This window comes from Lacerta agilis, chromosome 7 (assembly GCF_009819535.1).
Source record: "Lacerta agilis isolate rLacAgi1 chromosome 7, rLacAgi1.pri, whole genome shotgun sequence".
NCBI lineage: Eukaryota > Metazoa > Chordata > Lepidosauria > Squamata > Lacertidae > Lacerta > Lacerta agilis.
Window position 1 is genome coordinate 72,878,585 of NC_046318.1, and position 19,218 is coordinate 72,897,802.

Genomic DNA, 19,218 nt, shown 5'->3' on the forward strand with positions numbered 1-19,218 from the left:
TCAGCTTTTTGTACAGACCAACCACAATGCCTCAAGCAATACAGAGGCCAATTTCTCCTAGAATGCAGAGAAGACAAAATCCCATTCCTTAAAGTATTCACAATGAGTTCCTGTTTTTGGAACCTGGGTTGGGGGTAACATTCACAATTTACACAGCTTAGGCAGTGTATGAAAAGAGAACAAGCAGCCTTGGGCAAAGAACTGCATACACAACTGAAATTTGCTTTCTGGTTTCGGTACAACTGTTCCCACTGCTGAAGAGGCAAGCCTAGAGTGCAACGTTAAGTTGCTTGACTCTTTGCCAGTGGAACATGTTGTGTGAATGAACAACAAGCAAAGCTGTGCTGTCCCCGTGCACATGGGGACAGCCCATTCACAAAACCACCAGGATTAATTCATGACGATATGCTATAGGAATTTGGGTTCCCACGTGCTACAAGCCAGAATTAATGACAAATATATTCTGACCTTGGGGAAATGCCATCCTTTTTATTACATATCTCAAGCAAGAGCCACCGGAAGGTTTATTACCATGAGGACACTGCTAAATGATTTCTTAATCTATACCTTTTCCCACTATCAAGACACATAATTGCAAGGTTTCTGTTTTCCTCAACGAAGACTGCCACAGTAGGTTCACACCTTTGGGAAAGCGAAATCCGGTGAAAATATCGCTCTCGCGCCAACCCCACCTCACCCCAGTTCAGTATACAAATATACACAGAGCAAGGGTAGACAACACAGTGCCCTCCAAATGCAGTTGGCCCTGATGAGGGTCCGACAACATCTCGAGGATCCCACATTGGCTACACCTTTGATGCACGGAGAAATATCAGTAGCAATTTCAACCCAAAGCATTCATAATCGCTTCTACAGCACTTTCCATGTTTGCAGTGCTATGGAAAGAGTGCCTACTTGCGCAGCTGGGTGAAATGTTTTGCAGTCCCATTTTGCAGGTGGGAACACAGGTAAGCACAACTTGATGTGGTTTGCTTGGGAATAAAGGGGGGGGGAGAGAGAGATGAGGAGGAGAAGGAACAAACAAACCAGCAGATTGGGAGGACAAGGTTAGGTCTGCTTTCTCCTCCCTCTATCCAAATATCTCCAATGTCACCCCACATAAAAAAGTCATCAGTCATTTAGATACCCATTACGCGTATTATAACCGAGCTGCTTAACTTGCGATGAAGGTTACTACTGAACATTCTCAGGTACCCAAATTTCAAATTTTCTTCCAGAATGAGAGATGCTGAAACACAGGTTGGCTGGGAGTCTTGTTTGAAAACACAAAATAATTTTTGCTAACCCTCCAACTTGGTTTTTCACAGCTTGCCTTCCCCTTTACAAGATACAAACCCCAAGCGTGATTACCTTACAGATTCCAAAGAACTCTTGTTTTGTCTTGGTCCTATGCGTGTTATTTACTCTGAAGTAAGCCCCACCAAGTGAGTGTGTGCACAGGACTGGCATTAAAGTGCGCCCAATCTACAGCTGAAGAGGCAGAGGCATTTAGATGGCTGCAGCGAAAAAATTCCAAAAGAGGGCTAGCGCTCTGCCTCAGTGGCCTAGGTTCGCATCTCCTCCAGTCAAAACAGGTATCTGGTGCCCTACACAGGATATTTTAGGATCTGTTCCTGCTAAATAAATACCAACAGAGTTATCAATACCCGAAGAGCTCCTGCTAGTAACCCTTTTTTTTTTACCAGTTACTGTGTTGGACAATTCTCTGACCCAAGGAGTTGATTCTTACTGGACTCTGTAGGGCTTTTACGCAAAGAGAGGCCTGAAATGCAGATGCAACAACATAAATTCACCTGAGGAGAGGTTGGTAAAAGAAAATACACTGTGCTAGACAATATTAAAAATGTGTGTTCTCTTTTTTTTTTTTTAATGGCAGCACTGAGTTGAGCACTATTCAACAGCCTGGAGTAAAATCTATCTTGTGCCTTCCGTTGTGTCATCTTCCACCAGGAACGAAAAGAAAAAGTAAGATTTCTTAATGGGCCAGACCCATTTGCCCTAAAGCAAACCCAGTTCTTGAGTACACTCCTCAGTAGGAGCCATTCCCGTGAATGGTTGAAGATGTCCCGCACACACAAAAAGAAAAAAGAAGAGGAGAAAAAGCAGTAAGTTCTTTCACTGATCACCCAGCCGAAAACCCTGGCCCCAGTTGTGTCTCCCTTCGCCCTGGCGGTTCTCTGCAGGCCTGCGCATGCTGGCGGGGGGCACACCAAATCCAGAGACTCCTCCTCTCCTGTTCGGCAGCCAGTGGTACCTGGGGGCCAAGCAAAAGAGCCGTTCAGAAATGCCTGGTCTTTCTAAAATCGGGACTAGTTCCAGCTTTGTGGCATTGTGCATGTAGAATCTACAGTGGTACCTTGGGTTACAGACGCTTCAGGTTACAGATGCTTCAGATTACAGGCTCTGCTAACCCAGAAATAGTACCTCGGGTTGAGAACTTTGCTTCAGGATGAGAACAGAAATTGCATGGTGGTGGCGTGACCCCATTAGCTAAAGTGGTACCTCAGGTTAAGAACAGACCTCCAGAACGAATTAAGTTCTTAACCCGAGGTACCGCTGTACACAGTAAGAGCCATAAGCTGGCCCAACAGCAAAATGATTGGATGACATATGGCTAAGATACTGTTCAATCCCAATCCTGCCCTTTCGAGTGCAGTTTTAACCTAAATGGGACTGCTTTGACAGACCCCTAACAAGTCTGAAAGCTCTTTCGTCAGTTTACATTCTTTTATCAAGCACTCGGGGAGATCTCAAAAGCACTGTATATGAATACATTAAAAAGTGTTAAATGTCCCAGTTTAAAATGGAGGATCTGTCACATTTGGCAGTGACTACAAATGTGTCACCTATGGGTTCCAGGAAGTGCTAGGCAGCTACAGCAATTATTTCTCTCCTTGAAACGGTGTGGTTGTATCTCACTCTTTGGCTTTGAACTGGGATAGAACCAATATGTATTCTGAGAGAGAGATTGTGAGTATGTGTGCTTGCATCAAGGACTGGGCGATATCTGGTTTTCAGCATTGTGGTATACCAACAGCTAAATATGGGTATATGCTGATATATCACGATGTCTGAAATGTATCTCTGCTGCTTCTTCCTCTCCACGTTAATTCAGAAAGACATTTTTGAGTAAGCATGCGTAAGCCAGTCCTGTTTTAAGTTGAATTAATTTGTTTTCAAACTTCATTTTACAAGTCTATTATCATCTTCTCCCTTCCTCCTCTTTGATTCATGGCTTCTAAAAGTTTCAGCTGAGAAGCTCTCCTTATTGGTTTCGCTGTAAGAGATGCATGCTCTGATAAATGTGGAAGACCCCATCACAGATCCACCAAACTGGAAAAGCTTGCTTGGGTCACCTAAATTCTCTAGTTATCGTTGTTATAAACCTTTTTTTTCAAACAGGATAACTCTGTGTTTCCAAATAAGCAACCTGATTTTCATTTTTTTTAAAAGGAGAAAACCTTTTAAAACAACTTACAGGAACTGAGGCGTTGATAGGAAATTTCTTCCACCCAAGTCTATTGGATATTTAAACATTAAGAAAAAGTACAGGTGGCCAACCAGGTTGCCAATCAGCTCGTTGATGATACTGCAGGGAGAAGAGAATGGGATCAACTTTTAACAATTCTGTAGTAAAGCATTTTCTGCGGCCGACCTGAAGGCAATCTATACCCACTGAACCTTGGTTGCCCCAACATACAGCCAGTTGGGGCTGGAGGGAGGGTCAGCCTTGGGCTCCTATCCCTAGGAGGAGGGGGGGGGGAGTTTGGATTGGATATCCCGCTTTATCACTACCTTAAGGAGTCTCAAAGCAGCTAACAATCTCCTTTCCCTTCCTCCCCCACAACACTCTGTGAGGTGAGTGAGGCTGAGAGACTTCAGAGAAGTGTGACTAGCCAAAGGGCACCCAGCAGCTGCATGTGGAGGAGTGGGGAAGCGAACCCAGTTCACCAGATTACAAGCCCACCGCTCTTAACCACTACACCACGCTGACTCTCCTGTATAGCAGCAAAATACTCCCATATTGCTATACTCCTGTGTAGCAGCAAAAAATGTACCATACATGCCCAAAGCCGCAACTCCTAGCAGTCACCATGCTCAAAGGACAGGCTAAAAAATAAGGCAGACAGAAGGCCAAACGGGCACAGGAAGTTCCTTTCCTTCCCGCATTCACCTTTTCTTTTGGGGAGGGAAGGACACAGGAGCCTGCTGCTCATGCAGGAACAATTGCAGCTTGAGCAGGGCTGGTACTATGGCTAGGACCTTTCACCATGGAAATTGCTCGCCGAGAAACCCGCCAGTGAAGATCTGCAGGTTGGGTCACTGGAAGAGCTGGGCAATGCAAGGAAAAGAGCGTCTCCTTGCAAAAAGGCTACTGCATTCACACACATTCCTCTTAAATTATCCAGATGTTTCAGATGCCCTTTGGGGTATGGAAGTAAGCCACATGTTACTGTAAGGACTATATTTACTGTAATATAAAACGGGTATTTGGGAATACTTACGAGCCTCCAATGATATAGTTGAATCCCAGGATAACCCACGGTAGATAGCATGCCTAGGACAACAATAGCACATGCTGTGAACAAGGAAACTGAAGATCGCAATTTAGTCTCCACCTGCTTCTGAATTCTCCAAATACAATTCCCCGACGGAAATATAGCTAGCTAAGTACATTATTGAGCATTTAATGTTCAGGGGTTGCAGCCAATGCTGCTGTTTCACTCGGGCAAGACTTCCACTTGCACAACAGAGCACCCCCCTCCTCTGCTCATCTCTGAAGCCCACTGCACACCCTGAAAATCTGCACCAGGGGGTTGGGGTCCATTTTGGAGAATATCTGAGGAGCAGAGAAAGGCAAAGTCAGTGGCTGCGTGGCCAGCCCCTGAAAGAGCAGGCTGCTGGACTAGGTGGGCTATTGGGCTGATCCAGCAGGCTCCTGTTGGATCAAACAGAGCTCCAATCGCATCACTGGAAACAACTCCATGATTATTGCATGACATGATATAGAAGTTTCCCCCCTCAACTATGCAGGTTTTGCTCTACCTAGTCGGTGACGTGTAATTCACATTTTAGAAGTACCTCTTCCTGGGTTACAACATGATATCAGGACACCTTTCAAGCCCCCAAGTTGCAGTTAAATGCCCTTTTTTGCTCCATCCCTTGCCTCCTTGCTTTTTTGCTCCATCCCTTGCCTCCGCTAGCACAAAAATCTCTCTTCTGACTCTGCCTTTCCCTCCCATCCTTCATTGCCTTTGCCAATATTTTCCTTGTCTGTACACCACCTCACTGCATACCGGACAAGGACGACAAATCTCCTTCTCCAATCCTAATATTCCACGATAGCATTAGCTCCCACAACTACGTATCTGGCAGCCAAGGGAAACCATGGCGATCTGACATGAGGTGGCTAGTAGCATCAGGGAGGTGGGTAAAGGAGCTCTGCTACAAGCCCATGCCTGGTTGCAGCATCTCAAGGTGTTTCTAGAGCATACAATGTGGTACAAAGACATTGCCATCTCACACATGGGTCTACGTCTATTGTGGCCAAGGCACATGATACCAACTCTGAGGCTACCCTGCAGAAAGTGGGGCACCTTTAGTGGCAGCAAAAGAGCTCCTCTGATGCCAGTATCCCTTTAAGAATCTGGAAGGGACAAGTAGTCACCGGGGGGGGGGGGAGAGACTGCCTCCCTTCCCCAGTGAGCGAGCAAAGTTCCTTTGATATGGGCAAAAGGCTTGAGGAAAGGGGAAAGCCCTTTGGCCTTACCTTAAACCGTGTCCCAAACCAAAATGAAACAATCATGTCTCTGTTCAGCTGGGCCCAAACGTAAAGTACGGACATGATCAAGGGAATCATCAGCAACTACAAGAGAATGAGAAGACAAGAAGATTGAGATTTGGTACAGGAGACCTAAGCAACTGCAGAAAGCTCACAATAAAAATTAACGCAGAGGCCTGTTCAGTGTTCTCTCCAATTTGCACATAACTTCAAACCTGGATTTAGTATTATGGAAACAAGACTCTGGCGTGTGTCCCCTCCCCACTCCTGACATTGTTGCACAGGGGAGTTTGAAATCTTTGCCTTCTGTTTTTGATTAACTGCAGCATGTCACTTGAATCTGAGAACTGGTTATAACCTTGAGGTGTCATCACTAACTATAGTTACAATTATTCATAGTCCAAAGTTTGCTGTGGCTCTTTCATGGATGTTTGTCACAGAGAGGTCTCTCCACACCTGACAACAGATCGTCATTGAGGAAATGTTTTAGAAAGGCGTTTTTCCTCTTTGCCCCGGGCTCTCTAATTTGAGACCCGCCAAGCAGAAAGCAGCCTATCCCCAGGCATGACAGCATGCTGGAGTGTGAGAAATCGGGTTTTGCTGCCTGTCCCAGATAATGTAGCAAATACAAAGGCCTGTTGTCAAGATTGGTCAAACCACAATACGTGGGGCCCCCCAGGGGCACCCCTGCGAGCCCACCGGCATACTGGGCACCCCCTCCCCAACCCGCACCCACGGGCGGGCGGGAGCTCGCACGTCGGCAGGTGAGCAGGCGGGAGCCCCAGCTGGAGCGCTGGAAGGGCGCGCAAAGCCCCGCGCCGCTCCACGCCCCTCATCCCCCGCTCGCCCACCCCCCCCTCCCGAGGGGCGGCCAGCGCGGGAGGGAAGTGGGCGGAGAGGCGGCACGCCGGAGGCACAGAGGGATTGCTGCGGCACGGCGGCCAATCCCTCTAAGACAGCCCTGGTAAGACTGCTCATCATCTGGCTAACTACAGGCACAAAATGCATTCAATGGGTATGATGTGGTTTATCATCATTATACCAGGGATGGAAAACCGGTAGTTTCCGCATATTGCTGGACTCCCCAACTCCCATCAGCCAGAGTCAGCATAGACAATGAACAGGAACAATGTGGGTTGTAGTCATCTGGGTGGCCAGAGGTTCCCCAACCCTACGTTACGTGAATAAGCCTTAAGCCTGTGTAATTTCTCCTTCCAAAGCATGCCTGTGAGAAGATCAGAAGCCCTTGCCCCTATTTTCAGCGTCCAATGCCTAATCTGCGGTCAGCTTCCTAAACCTGCTTCTTTCGGTCACACCACAGAGAAAGCACAATACATCCTGTGTGGACACGATGCAAAATTGCAGTTAGATAAGAACAGAAGGGAAAGCTTCCAGTCTCTCCTCCTTGCAGCTGCGTGAGAGGAGCGGGGGATGTTCTGAGAGACGTGCAGCCATTTTCTCTCAGGGTTATTTCTCCTACAGTTTTGCACTTCGGTATCAGCGCAAAATTCACACCAATCTTGCTGAACAGGAATGATGAGTGTTTTGCTTGGTGCTCTTTCTTTTCAGGTGTTCAGAAACACAAACAGACCCTTTTTCTCCCTGCCAGCTTTAGATGGGAGAGTACTGAATACACAGAACTACACATAATCCACTCTGATCTGACCCACATGAATTCTGTACAAGTAGCACGAAAGACCTGGCACTTTAGAAGCCAGGTCGCTTTGAAAACAGGCATGCTTACCTGCATATTCATCGCCAAACCAGTGATCTTTCATTGTTTCACTAAGGAAAACCAAACTAAAACAGAAGACAAGAAGCGCAACCTTGTGATGGGGCACATGCAACTCAAGGGACAGTGAGTCAGATTCAACGCAGTACAGTGCAGAAGAAAATGTTCTGTTAGCTGGACATACTGTGGGGTCTTCTTGACTGAGAATGGCTACATTCGCAGGCCACACTAGACACTGCCATTACTGTTCTGCAGGCAAGCTTCAATGGACTCAAGTGCAACCTAGGATGTGCCCGCCTCCCCTCCCACCTCTCCTCAGGCAGGACCAGAAGGAAGACTTCTGCAAAGTTTAGTTCTGCTTTCAAAGAATCTCATCTTAGCATTAGGTACGAATGAGATGTCCTGGTGTAACACAGTTGCCAAATTTGAAGCTGCCACTGTTAAACCATTAGTCATTTTAAGCCAGGAGTACTGGGTTGTTGTTTTTTTACAGAATACGAAGCCAAGATTCCTCGAAAGCTAAACTCAACTTGGCATAAGTCCTTCCCCTAGCCACAGAAGAAGCGGATAGGCACAGGCCCAACACTTCAATCTGAGCTCATTAAGTCTCAGCCACTCAATCAGGGTTTAGTACAGGGCCAATGATGCCATATTATAAAACTATTTATACAGCATCTTTCTGAGTTGTTTTACCTGCAATCCTTACAGCTATTCCTACACATACAGACAAACGCAAAGCCACCAGTTGTCAAGGAGAGAAAGAACTTACACAACATTTAGATGACATCTGAAGGCAGCCCTGTATCAGGAGGTTTTTAATGTTTACTGTGTGCTGGAAACTGCCCAGAGTGGCTGGGGAAACCCAGCCAGGTTGACGGGGTATAAATAATAAAATTATTATTAATAATAATAATTAACAACACATTATAGTACAAAAGGGGCAGAAAGAAGTGAAGCAGTAATTGCTAGAATTGTTAAGGTGTATAGGTATGATATAAGCTGTTAAAGTTAAAGATAAGATGATAGATAGACAGGGTATAGATTAATTGTGAATGTTGATTTAAAGTCGTTATAAAGTTACTAAAGTAAATTTGCAATGAACGCAGCATAGAAGATGGGAGGAAGTCTATTAAGTAAGATTTAAATAAGTATGAGGATGCTTAGATAGTGGTATTTTTGGTGTTTGAGTTTTTGTTGTTTAGTTAAGTGCTGTTTTTATTTTTTGTATTTGTAGTGTTTGTATTTTGTATTTTTGTATTTCGTTTTTCTGTTTTTAAATATAATAAATTTTCTTTAAAAAAGAAAAAAAGAAGTGAAGCAGATACAGTCATACCTCAGGTTACGTATGCTTCGGGTTGAGTTTTTTTGGGTTCCGAACGCGGCAAACCCGGAAGTGTTTGCTTCCGGGTTTCGCCCGGCGAGCATGCACAAAGCGGCCTACGCGGTTTTTGAATGCGCAGAAGTGTTCTGCACAGTTCGCACATGCGCAGAAGCGTGATACTGCCGCTCGGGTTACGGACTTTTCAAGGTGCGAACGGCATCCCGGAACGGATCGGGTCCGTAACCCGAGGTACCACTGTATTGACTTGACTAAATGTTGGCTTTGACCTGTAAAGCCTTAAACGGTTCAGGACCACAATATCTCAAGGACTGCCTCTCTCCATATGAACCAACCCGGACCCTGTGATCATCACCCGAGACCCTTCTTCGTGTGCCCCCTCCACAAGAGGTCCACTACAGGAGAATAGGCCTTTTCTGCGGTGGCTCCCCATTTGTGGAATGCTCTCCTAAGGGAGGCTCATTTGGCGCTGCCAGGCGAAAAGATTACTCTTCAGCTGATTAAACAATCTATGGCCTTTGTGCGGGGAGGGGGGGCAGTATTGGGTTCTGTTCTCTATTATATATTTTGTGTTCTCGTTTTGTATTTTTATGTTACCAACTGCCCTGTGATCTTCAGATGAAGAGTGGTATACAAATTTAATAAATACTACTACAACTACTAAGGCCATGCAGTGGATGTGTGATTGAACACAGATGAGGACCACACACACCCCATGCCCACCCCTCTGCAGGACTCAAACATGCCAAAATGTTGGTGTGGCAAATAAAAAAGGATACAACTATGCAGATCCAATTAAAGAGAAGCATGAACATATAGTCGGCGGGTCTTCCATCGAAAGCGCCTGTGAACAAAAGAGTGGCGTTAGAGCGAGCTGAAACCTTGGCAGTTGTTTTGCATTGTTCCCCCCAGAGACGCTGGGTGGATCTTAAGGGCTATGATTACATTGCACGACACAACTGCGGCTTTCGTTCAGAGGAAGAAACGAGAGGCTGATCCATTTTAGGAGCCCACAGGAAGAGTCAGGAAAGGTTTTATTCCAATTAAGAAATGCTTGAAAGAAAAACTCGCTGTTTTAATAGACACAAACTATATCATCTCCACATCTGGAGAGGGGGAAGCCTCTTTATTCAATATGGGTACCAGCTTTGGATCTAGCATTATTTTTCTGCAAAAAATACAGGAAACAATGCTGCAGTGCATCTTCGAGGTACGGTCATACCTTGGAAGTCAAACGGAATCCATTCAACTTCCAAAACGTTCGAAAACCAAATCGCAGCTTCCGCTTGGCTGCAGGAAGCTCCTTCAGCCAATCGGAAGCCGTGGAAGCCCCATCGGACGTTCGGCTTCCAAATGTAACACTGAAAAACAATCACGTCCGGGTTTTGCGGTGTTCGGGAGCCAAAATGTCCAAGGTTCAGGGCATTCAGGATCCAAGGTACGACTGTACCAGTGAATTCAGACCACACAGGAATAGGACAGCAGCCTCAAAACAGCACCTTGATTCTAAATAGGCAGCCTCCATTTTCCTCTCATCCCCAAAACCTGAGCATGCCCCAAAGACTAGCATTGTGTACACCAGGGGTCCCCAAACTAAGGCCCGGGGGCCGGATGCGGCCCAATCACCTTCTAAATCTGGCCCGCGGACAGTCCAGGAATCAGTGCGTTTTTACATGAGTAGAATGTGTGCTTTTATTTAAAATGCCTCTCTGGGTTATTTCTGGGGCATAGGAATTCGTTCATATTTTTTCCCCAAAAATATATTCCGGCCCCCCACAAGGTCTGAGGGACAGTGGACCGGCCCCCTGCTGAAAAAGTTTGCTGACCCCTGGTGTACACACACAGAGAGACAGAGACAGACAGAGAGAGAAAGAGATTTGTATTTTCATTAACCTCCCATGGGTCCAGACTATCATGGGTACTCTGCCCAGAAACCTCTCCCACTAGAGGAGATAGGCTGTTTTCACAAATTCTCCCTGCAGCCTCATGCCCCTCAGAAAGCTGCTCCAGAAGGTGACAGCTAGGAGGCAGCGCTAAGGGCTGCATGAAGAATTGGTAGAGGTTTGGGTGCAACCCTGCGAGTTCTGCATCTTAGCAAGATTAGATTCTCACAACTCCATGGCAGAGCCCCTGCCTTGCACGCATAAGGTCACAGGTTCAATGCCTGGCATCTCCAGGTAGGGCTGGGAGCGAGAGTCCCTCTGTTTTAAATCCTGGACAGCCACTGCAGACCATACTGAGCTTGATGGACCAATGCCTTGATTCAGTATAGGGCAGCTTCTTCTGTTCTTATATATGCATCCAAATTAGCATCTATCTCCACAAGATGGACCCAGAAGATTATAAAAGAATATGGAAGGTAACTAGTGCCACTGAATGTGAAAACAAAATAGTATGTTATACATTTGATGTTACATTACCTGTTTCTAATCGTGATGAATACTGATACAAAAAATATAAGTTCACCAGGTAAAGAAACCCCGTTCCTGGGCCGACTGGAAAATAGAAGGTTGCTGTGATTGGCCTCCAGATCTGTTCAAACATTTTAAAGAGAGAGTATGAATTCAGAGGTTTATTACAGTGAAACAACCAAGAGTCTTGCGGCACCTTAAATACTGACAAATTTATTATGGCTTAAGCTTATCAACTCCACATGATGCATGGCATGAAAGCCTCACTTGACTAGCATATACACAGATGGGAGAGAAATGTAGGGGAGTGAAGTCAGAGTGAAACAAAAAGCAAAAAAGAATAGTGACAACCATCTAAGACGAGCTTTCCAAACTGTGTGTTGCGACATGTTAGTATGTCATCTGCAGTTTGTACATATGTCGTGTGAATGCTCCCCACACTCCTCCTGGGGCCAGAAAGGGGATAGTTAAACCTCCAGTTTTCTTGTAAAACTGAATCACTGTGTCGCAAAACGATGCACGTCTAAAAAGTATGTCAGCGACATGAAAAGTTTGGAAAGCTCTGATCCAAGAGCATGGCATTGCACAAGTAACTTCTCGGAGAAGGACCCCACTTTATCCATGCTATAGAAATGAAGTAGCGTATTTCTTTGAGGGTGGCTTATATCATATATTTAAAATCATTTAAATGCCGCTTACTATTTCAAAAATCTCTAAGCGGTAGATGGCTACGTTCCCAATGCTATATTGTAGGACTTGCACAAGCATCGCCTGTCATTACGCAAAAAATTGAGCACATCTCCACCTGTTCTATCGAACTCCCTGCCTATGACATTTCCAGCCCTGCTAACTCTTGAGTAGCAGCAGCCACAAAATAATAGCCTTGCCACAAGGGGCTGACCATGCTTGCATTTCTGACACACAAAGAAGTCATCAACTTAATCCCAGCTTTCCCCTACATTTCACTAGCCTCGATTTCCGATTTCACCACTGGCAATAAAATAACTCTTGACAGCACATAGCTGCGCATGCTTACTCAGAAGCCCCAGCTTGTTCAATGGGACTCACTGCCATGTAAGTGTGCAGAAGGTGGAAGCCTGAGTATAATAATGATATGTTAAAAAATAGCAGCTGTGATTAAGCAGCATGGTGTAGTTCATGGATTGGTATTATTACAGTGTTCGAAATTAGCCAGGTGCCAGGCGCATTTTGCATCTGTAGCAAAGGTGTCAATGGATTTTAAACTGAGTCTTATAAAACATGTTGTTGGAGATGTAGTAAAAGCAATGCTTCTTTAAAAAAATATGTTTATGCAATGCCCCACACCTATGAAGTTCTGGGAGACAGTGTTAGCTTCTCCCAAAAAAAATTATGTATACAATCTAACATTGTCAGAGGTTAGTATTATTTTAAATTTTCAACCTACTACATGGAATTTGACACCTGGTCAACATTAATGGATTCTCTGTGCCTTCACTATGGCTAAGAAACTGATATTGATACACTGCAAAGATAAATCTATGGTCTCCTTTAATCAATGGATAGAGTATTTGACAAATATTTGAGCAGATAGCTTACAGACATAAGACTGTGTATGGACAAATATATGGAAAATTATAAAAAATATACTAGATAATAAATGTATGTATTTGAATTTTTAAAAAATAACAATGGCTGGAGCACACACATCTGTGATCTATGTGTGGGTAGCTGAAGTCACCTTTTACTATGACATTCCTTCTTTTGGGTGCCTCCCTGAGCTCCTTCTCAAGATCTTCCTGAGCATTTTGATCAGGGGGGTGATAGCAGGTCCCCAGTACTAAATATCACCACCTAACAATTCTGTGGGGTCCAATATCACCACCTAACAATTCTGTGGGGTCCAATATCACCACCTAACAATTCTGTGGTGGAGTCTGCCCTTTTTTCGATTTCAAGCTTGTGGGACTGTGTCCTCTTTGACATGCAGAGCAACACCACCTCCAAAACACGCTTCTCTGTCCTTCCTATAGAGTCCAGATGCGGAGGCAACTGTGTGCTACCATTGCCCACTATGCCCAATACATCTATGCTCTCTTTTAAAACCAAGCATTCTGGCTTGCAGGCTTCTGTAATTAACAAATGAACGTCTATTCATGATCTCTGTTTCCAAACGTATCTGGCACATGCATTTTATCCTACAGTACTTTACTTTGGCCTCTTTGAATTCCTATAATGTTCCCCTTGCACGATCCAACATGTTCATCCTTGCATATCCCAAAACAGCTGCTCCTCCAGTGACCAACTTAAAAGCTGCTCTGTTACAACATTAATTTTAAGAACAGAGTTCTTCCCTGGTTCAATGAAGCCTGTCCCTTTCATAGAAGCCTAGATGGTTCCATAATGTTTCCTCAGTGCCTAACAAATCCAGATTCTTGCCTCACAAACACACTGAGAATATTTAGCTGGCCATGTATGTAGGGTGGGTAACATTTCAGAGAACACCACCTGGAAGGTGTTCTATTTATGGCTGCTTTGCTGCTTGCTGAAGATGGCAGTCCTGTAGACCTAGCAAGGTCCAGATGGAAACCTATTCTGCCCTGGCCTCCTCACCCTATTAATGGAACTGTTATTCTGACATTCCAATACAAGGGCAAAGGCACTTTGTTAGCCCAGGCTCCCCCACAACAACAACAACAACAACAACAAACAAACAAACAAACAAACCAGAAATCCTTCCGTCATAGTTCCTTATTAAATCCAAACCAGAAAATGATTAAGCATAGTGCTTGCTGAACTAACCAAGATGCCGACACTAAACACTGGGCTTTATATACTGTACATGTATTATTCACTCATCTGCACAAAAGGAGGGGATAAAGTGGCTGCACACAAAGTAACAGTGTTTGATTTTGAGTTACTGATGATGATGATGATGATGTTCAAGCTTCAAGATGCGGCGAATGAGTTTCAGGACTTACTGTGTGAATTTGAACCCATGATGGTAAAGACCTAAACATTCCCCACTAAACCGGGGTGGCGTGCTTTGCTTTCAGGAAAGAGGCATGAACTCCTAGGCTCAAAACAAGCCTGCCTTTTCATAGCTCCTCACCCATTCCCGTTTAAGAAGTAAGGGAGGAAGCAAAACATTGAAGAAACCACTTACAAGTGGTGTCCTGTCCCCCCAACAAGTGGTCATGACACAGCACTGACACTTCCCGCGTGGCTCCCTCGGGTGGCACAATGGGTCAGTGCGCCTGGCTCTCAACCAGAAAAGTCGCTGGTTCGAGCCCACCCAGGGACGGCGGTAGGCAGGCGTCCTGCATCGCAGGGGGCTGGGCTAGATGAACCCTGGGGGTCCCTTCCAACTCCCTGCGATCCACTGACAACCACCGCTGCCGAGCCTCACAACGACTCCAAAGGAATCATTAACTACAACTCCCAGCATGCACAGCGCAGCGCCGCCGGGTGATTCTTAGGAGCCAGGCTCGCGCTGAGCATGCCGGGAGCTGCAGTCCGCCCACCCGCTTACCTGGAAGCGGTTGATAAAGGCCTCGGGCCACAGGAAGAGGTAGAAAGGGCTGACGAGGCCTAGCTTGCCGACGAGAGGGACCGCGATGGCGCCGGCGAACCAGTAGCGGGTGATGAGCGGGATGCTCCGGAACCACTCCCCGAGGTCCGACATCTCCCCTCCGCCGCCGGTCTAGCCGCTACGAGGCCTGGGCGCCGGGCGCCTTCGGTGCTGGGCCTTCCGCTGCCCGACGCGCTCGCCGGAGCCGCTCCTATGACAGCGAAGCCGCGGAAGGTGGGACGGTGGGAGGGGCCCGCCTTCCTCCGACGTGGCCGCGCCGAATTCGGCCGAGCAACGGCCACTTCCGGTTTCCGGCTTTCGCTCTGAGGAGGGGCGGGGCGGAAGGAGCGTCGCCGGAAGTCCCGTCTCTTAAAGGGACAGCGGGCACCGTTTATCACCCCTGTTTTCCAATACACGTGGGAGCGTGTTGGGGGAAAAATAGAAAGGAGGAAGTAAACATACAGAGGCTTTAATTTATTTTTTTAACTGTTTATCCTGATCCCAACTCACCCCTGTTTGCTGCAAGCCGCAGCACTAATGTTCAATAAGTGCGCTTTATTTAAATACCAATTCCAGGCATATAATATCCCAGACGGGCTTACTAATATCAGAGGGGTGTGTGACACTTTAGTTGTAGTGCATTAGTTTTTCTCTCTCTTCTCTAAGCCGATCTGGATGAATATTATCCAGAGCTTACATGACACTTAACTGGAAATCTGGGGTTGCCATATTTCAAAAAGTAAAATTCCTGACACCCGCAGAGTTGACCTTTTTTTTAAAGGAAACTTACCAACATTGTTGAGCTTTTTTGGGGAAACCTCAGCTACAAATAGTGGTTCGAAGCTTCTGGAGCTGTTTCCACTGCTTTTTCCATCACATCTGGGTTTTCCCTGACATTTTTCCAATTCAGCAAAATTTCCCCAACCCCATTTTTACACCCGAAAGCCAGGACATGTCAGGAATTTTCCTGACGTGTGGCAAGCCTAGCAAATCTCTACCTCTGTGTGGGTACTGGGAAGCTGCCCCTCTTGAATGTCTACCTACCACAATGCATTTTTAAAAGGCACATGAACAGACTTCCAAGAGAGATGGTGGACTCTTCTTGCTTGGAGAGAGGGTTATCGGTTTGGTTTGGTTTGGTTTGGTTTGGTTTGGTTTGTTCTTGTTTTCATTATGCATTTTGTGTTTTGCTTTTGTATTTTTTATGCTGTGAACCGCCCAGAGATCTTTGGGTGAAGGGTGGTATACAGATTTAATAAATAATAATAATTTTAAGCAGAGGTTGCATGGCCATCAGTCATGTATGCATTCGTTTATATTCCTGCATTGCAGGGGGTTGGACTAGATGACCACGGAATGAATCCCTTCCGATCAATTATTCTTGCACCATGAGATGCCTTCTAATTACGCTGGGCAGTTATGTCTGCTTTATTTTTAAAGCAAGTGATATTATTATTATAATCATTTAATAAATAAAAAACCTAAGATCATGGCCACTGGTCCCATCACCTCCTGGCAAATAGAAGGGGAAGAAATGGAGGCAGTGAAAGATTTTACTTTCTTGGGTTCCGTGATCACTGCATATGGTGACAGGAGTCACGAAATTAAAAGACGCTTGCTTCTTGGGAGAAAAGCAATGACTAGCCTAGACAGCATCTTAAAAAGCAGAGACATCACCTTGCCAACAAAGGTCCGTATACAGTGGTACCTCGCAAGACAAATGCCTCACACAACGAAAAACATGCTAGACGAAAGGGTTTTGCGGTTTTTTTGGGTGACTCACAAGACGAATTTTTCTATGGCCGTGCTCCGCAAGACGAAAATGTTTTGCGATTTTCGCACAATGCATTCCTGTGGGAAACCGCGCCTTGCAACTTTTCGCAATACGAAGTAACTCGCGGAACGAATTAGTTAATTCGTTAAAGCTGTGGTTTTCCCAGTAGTGATGTATGGAAGTGAGAGCTGGACCATAAAGAAGGCTGATCGCCGAAGAATTGATGTTTTTTAATTATGGTGCTGGAGGAGACTCTTGAGAGTCCCGTGGACTGCAAGAAGATCAAACCTATCCATTCTTAAGGAAATCAGGCCTGAGTGCTCACTGGAAGGACAGATCCTGAAGCTGAGGCTCCAATACTTTGGCCACCTCATGAGAAGAGAAGACTCCCTGGAAAAGACCCTGATGTTGGGAAAGATGGAGGGCACAAGGAGAAGGGGACGACAGTGGACGAGATGGTTGGACAGTGTTCTCGAAGCTACCAACATGAGTCTGACCAAACTGCAGGAGGCAGTGGAAGACAGGAGTGCCTGGCGTGCTGTGGTCCATGGGGTCACAAAGAGTCGGACACGACTGAACGATTAAACAACAACAAAAATAAATTTATGCACCGCCCTGTTGCATTGGGCGAAATGCCCTTCTTCTGAGCTACACCAATAGAACTCAAGAGACTTGAGAGGAGCTTGGAGTCTGTTTTGTTTTCTTTATTGCAAAGCAATAAGGGTTACAGTCGAACCTTTTCACAAACCTGTAACCCCGCCCAAAGGTCTGGGTAGGGGTATTTATAACATTTGAAACAAAGGATTTCAATTTAACCAATCATATTTCATTACCTCATTTTAGTTTAGTATGCATGTGCATTACCTAAATTAATATGCATGTGCAATAAGCTTTGCTAAATAAACCTTGATTATCAGAGATTGTTACATTCTGTTAGTGTGCAATGGATGGGAACCTATGTTACGTGTAGCCATTTTCATGTATCAACTTATGTTCTAGCTTATGAATGTGTCTTTATGATTGAATGTTTGCTTGTTCTTCTTTCTCGGTGTGAGACGGCATCTTGCCAAAATCATCCGTTCCTTAAAGCAGCAGGTTACCATAATTCTCTATTAGAAGCATATTAAATGATTTGTTGGAGTTCACATTATCATATTTATTATGGCCCTTTGGGCCACTGCCACAACCCTACACCCACAGATCTCAAGGAGGTTCACAGGGAGGGAGGGAGAGGGAGATATATATCTTTATTTGGCTATAAGCCCACAACAGGAGTAAAATAAAATAAAATAAAATACATTCAGATTAGAAAATCAAACACATTATGAACATTGACACAGCAATTAAAAGACTAATACACCCAGTCATCTCAATTTTACAGGTAAAATGATGACAATAATATTACAAGGCCACTTAAACTGGAATTATTGAATAATATCTATCAATATTCTTGGAGTGTTCCATGGGGTCTTTTATATGAGATAACTGAAATAATAATAATATAATAATAATTTTATTTATACCCCGCCCTTCCCAGCCAGAAAACCGGGCTCAGGGCGGCTAACATCAATTAAAATCACAGCAAGAAAACATAAAAACGATCAATTTAAAATAACAGATTAAAATACAAATTTAAAAATTCAATTAAAACTGCAGGTCTCAATCTCAAAATATCCCACCAATAAAAGATGAAGCGTAAATATTAAACAGAAACCAACCCAAAGGCCAGGTGGAACAGCTCCGTCTTGCAGGCCCTGCGGAAAGATGCCAAATCCCGTAGGGCCCTGGTCTCTTGTGATAGGCTGTTCCACCAAGTCGGGGCCAATATTGAGAAGGCCCTGGCCCTAGTTGCGGCCAACCTAACGTCTTTGTTGCTCGGGACCTCCAAAAGGTTATTATTTGAGGAATTATTAAATCAAGAATCTAGCAACCTGTAATGTTCTTTGGGGGATCGTATCTTGCAACAAGCAAGCCAATTGTGTTTCAGAAGGATTGTCAGCAATTTCCAAGATAACTGGGTTCAAAATTCTGGTCCGGGGTAAAATATATAATGGGCATTTAAATATGTGATGGAGCGACTCTATTGATTCGTTATCGCACGTACATAAGACTGAAATTTTGCCATTTGAAAACCTATGGCTCATAACGTTTGATGGAAGCGCGTTAAATCTTGCTTTAGCAAAAGCAAATCTATGTGATGCTACAGGTAAAGTTGACAAATATGATGGAACCTGGAAGGTTGGCATAATGCCTAGATTCAATGGGGAACAAGTCCCACCACCTGTTGCGAGGTTTTGCTGTAAATCTACATCATCCAATCGTTGCCTGATTACCCTTTTGGCTAAGGCGAGATCTAACTTCATGACCTCAGATGGCGAAATGCCATACTTCAAAAGTCTAGAGTGGATTATTTTTGCCAATGAGGTTCACAGGATAAAATCAGAATATAAAAACACAGAATGCATAAATTTAAATTGCTTTCTACCACAAAGAGGAGGAATAAAGAGAACCCAAGACAACCTTGCACCTAAAGAATAAAAACAAACTTTAAAGCCTCATGAATCCAACCCCACAGCCTTGGCCGTTAACACCTGAAGCGGCCCGCCTGC

The 19,218-nt window shown here is 44.9% G+C and overlaps 1 protein-coding gene across 1 annotated transcript; it reads right to left on the minus strand.

The window, feature by feature from the left end:
* Window positions 1-1,861: 1,861 nt before the first annotated feature.
* DERL1 (derlin 1) lies at window positions 1,862-15,113 on the minus strand. The gene is made up of 8 exons (XM_033155803.1): window positions 14,797-15,113; window positions 11,295-11,406; window positions 9,654-9,718; window positions 7,548-7,574; window positions 5,792-5,887; window positions 4,527-4,579; window positions 3,500-3,610; window positions 1,862-2,275 (listed from the first exon to the last, which is right to left on the minus strand). The coding sequence occupies exons 1-8, from the start codon at window positions 14,947-14,949 to the stop codon at window positions 2,137-2,139; spliced, it is 756 nt and encodes a 251-aa protein (XP_033011694.1). The 5' UTR covers window positions 14,950-15,113; the 3' UTR covers window positions 1,862-2,136.
* Between the last annotated feature and the right edge of the window lie 4,105 nt (window positions 15,114-19,218).

Bases quoted from the DNA above. Each gene is read 5' to 3' on its own strand.
- DERL1 (XM_033155803.1), bottom strand. From the start codon at position 14,949: ATGTCGGACCTCGGGGAGTGGTTCCGGAGCATCCCGCTCATCACCCGC. The intron at 5,888-7,547 runs GTAAGCATGCCT...ATTCTCTTGTAG, and splicing joins GTTTGGCGATGAATATGCAG to TTGCTGATGATTCCCTTGAT. The intron at 2,276-3,499 runs GTAAGTTGTTTT...CTTGGCCCCCAG, and splicing joins CTATCAACGCCTCAGTTCCT to GTACCACTGGCTGCCGAACA.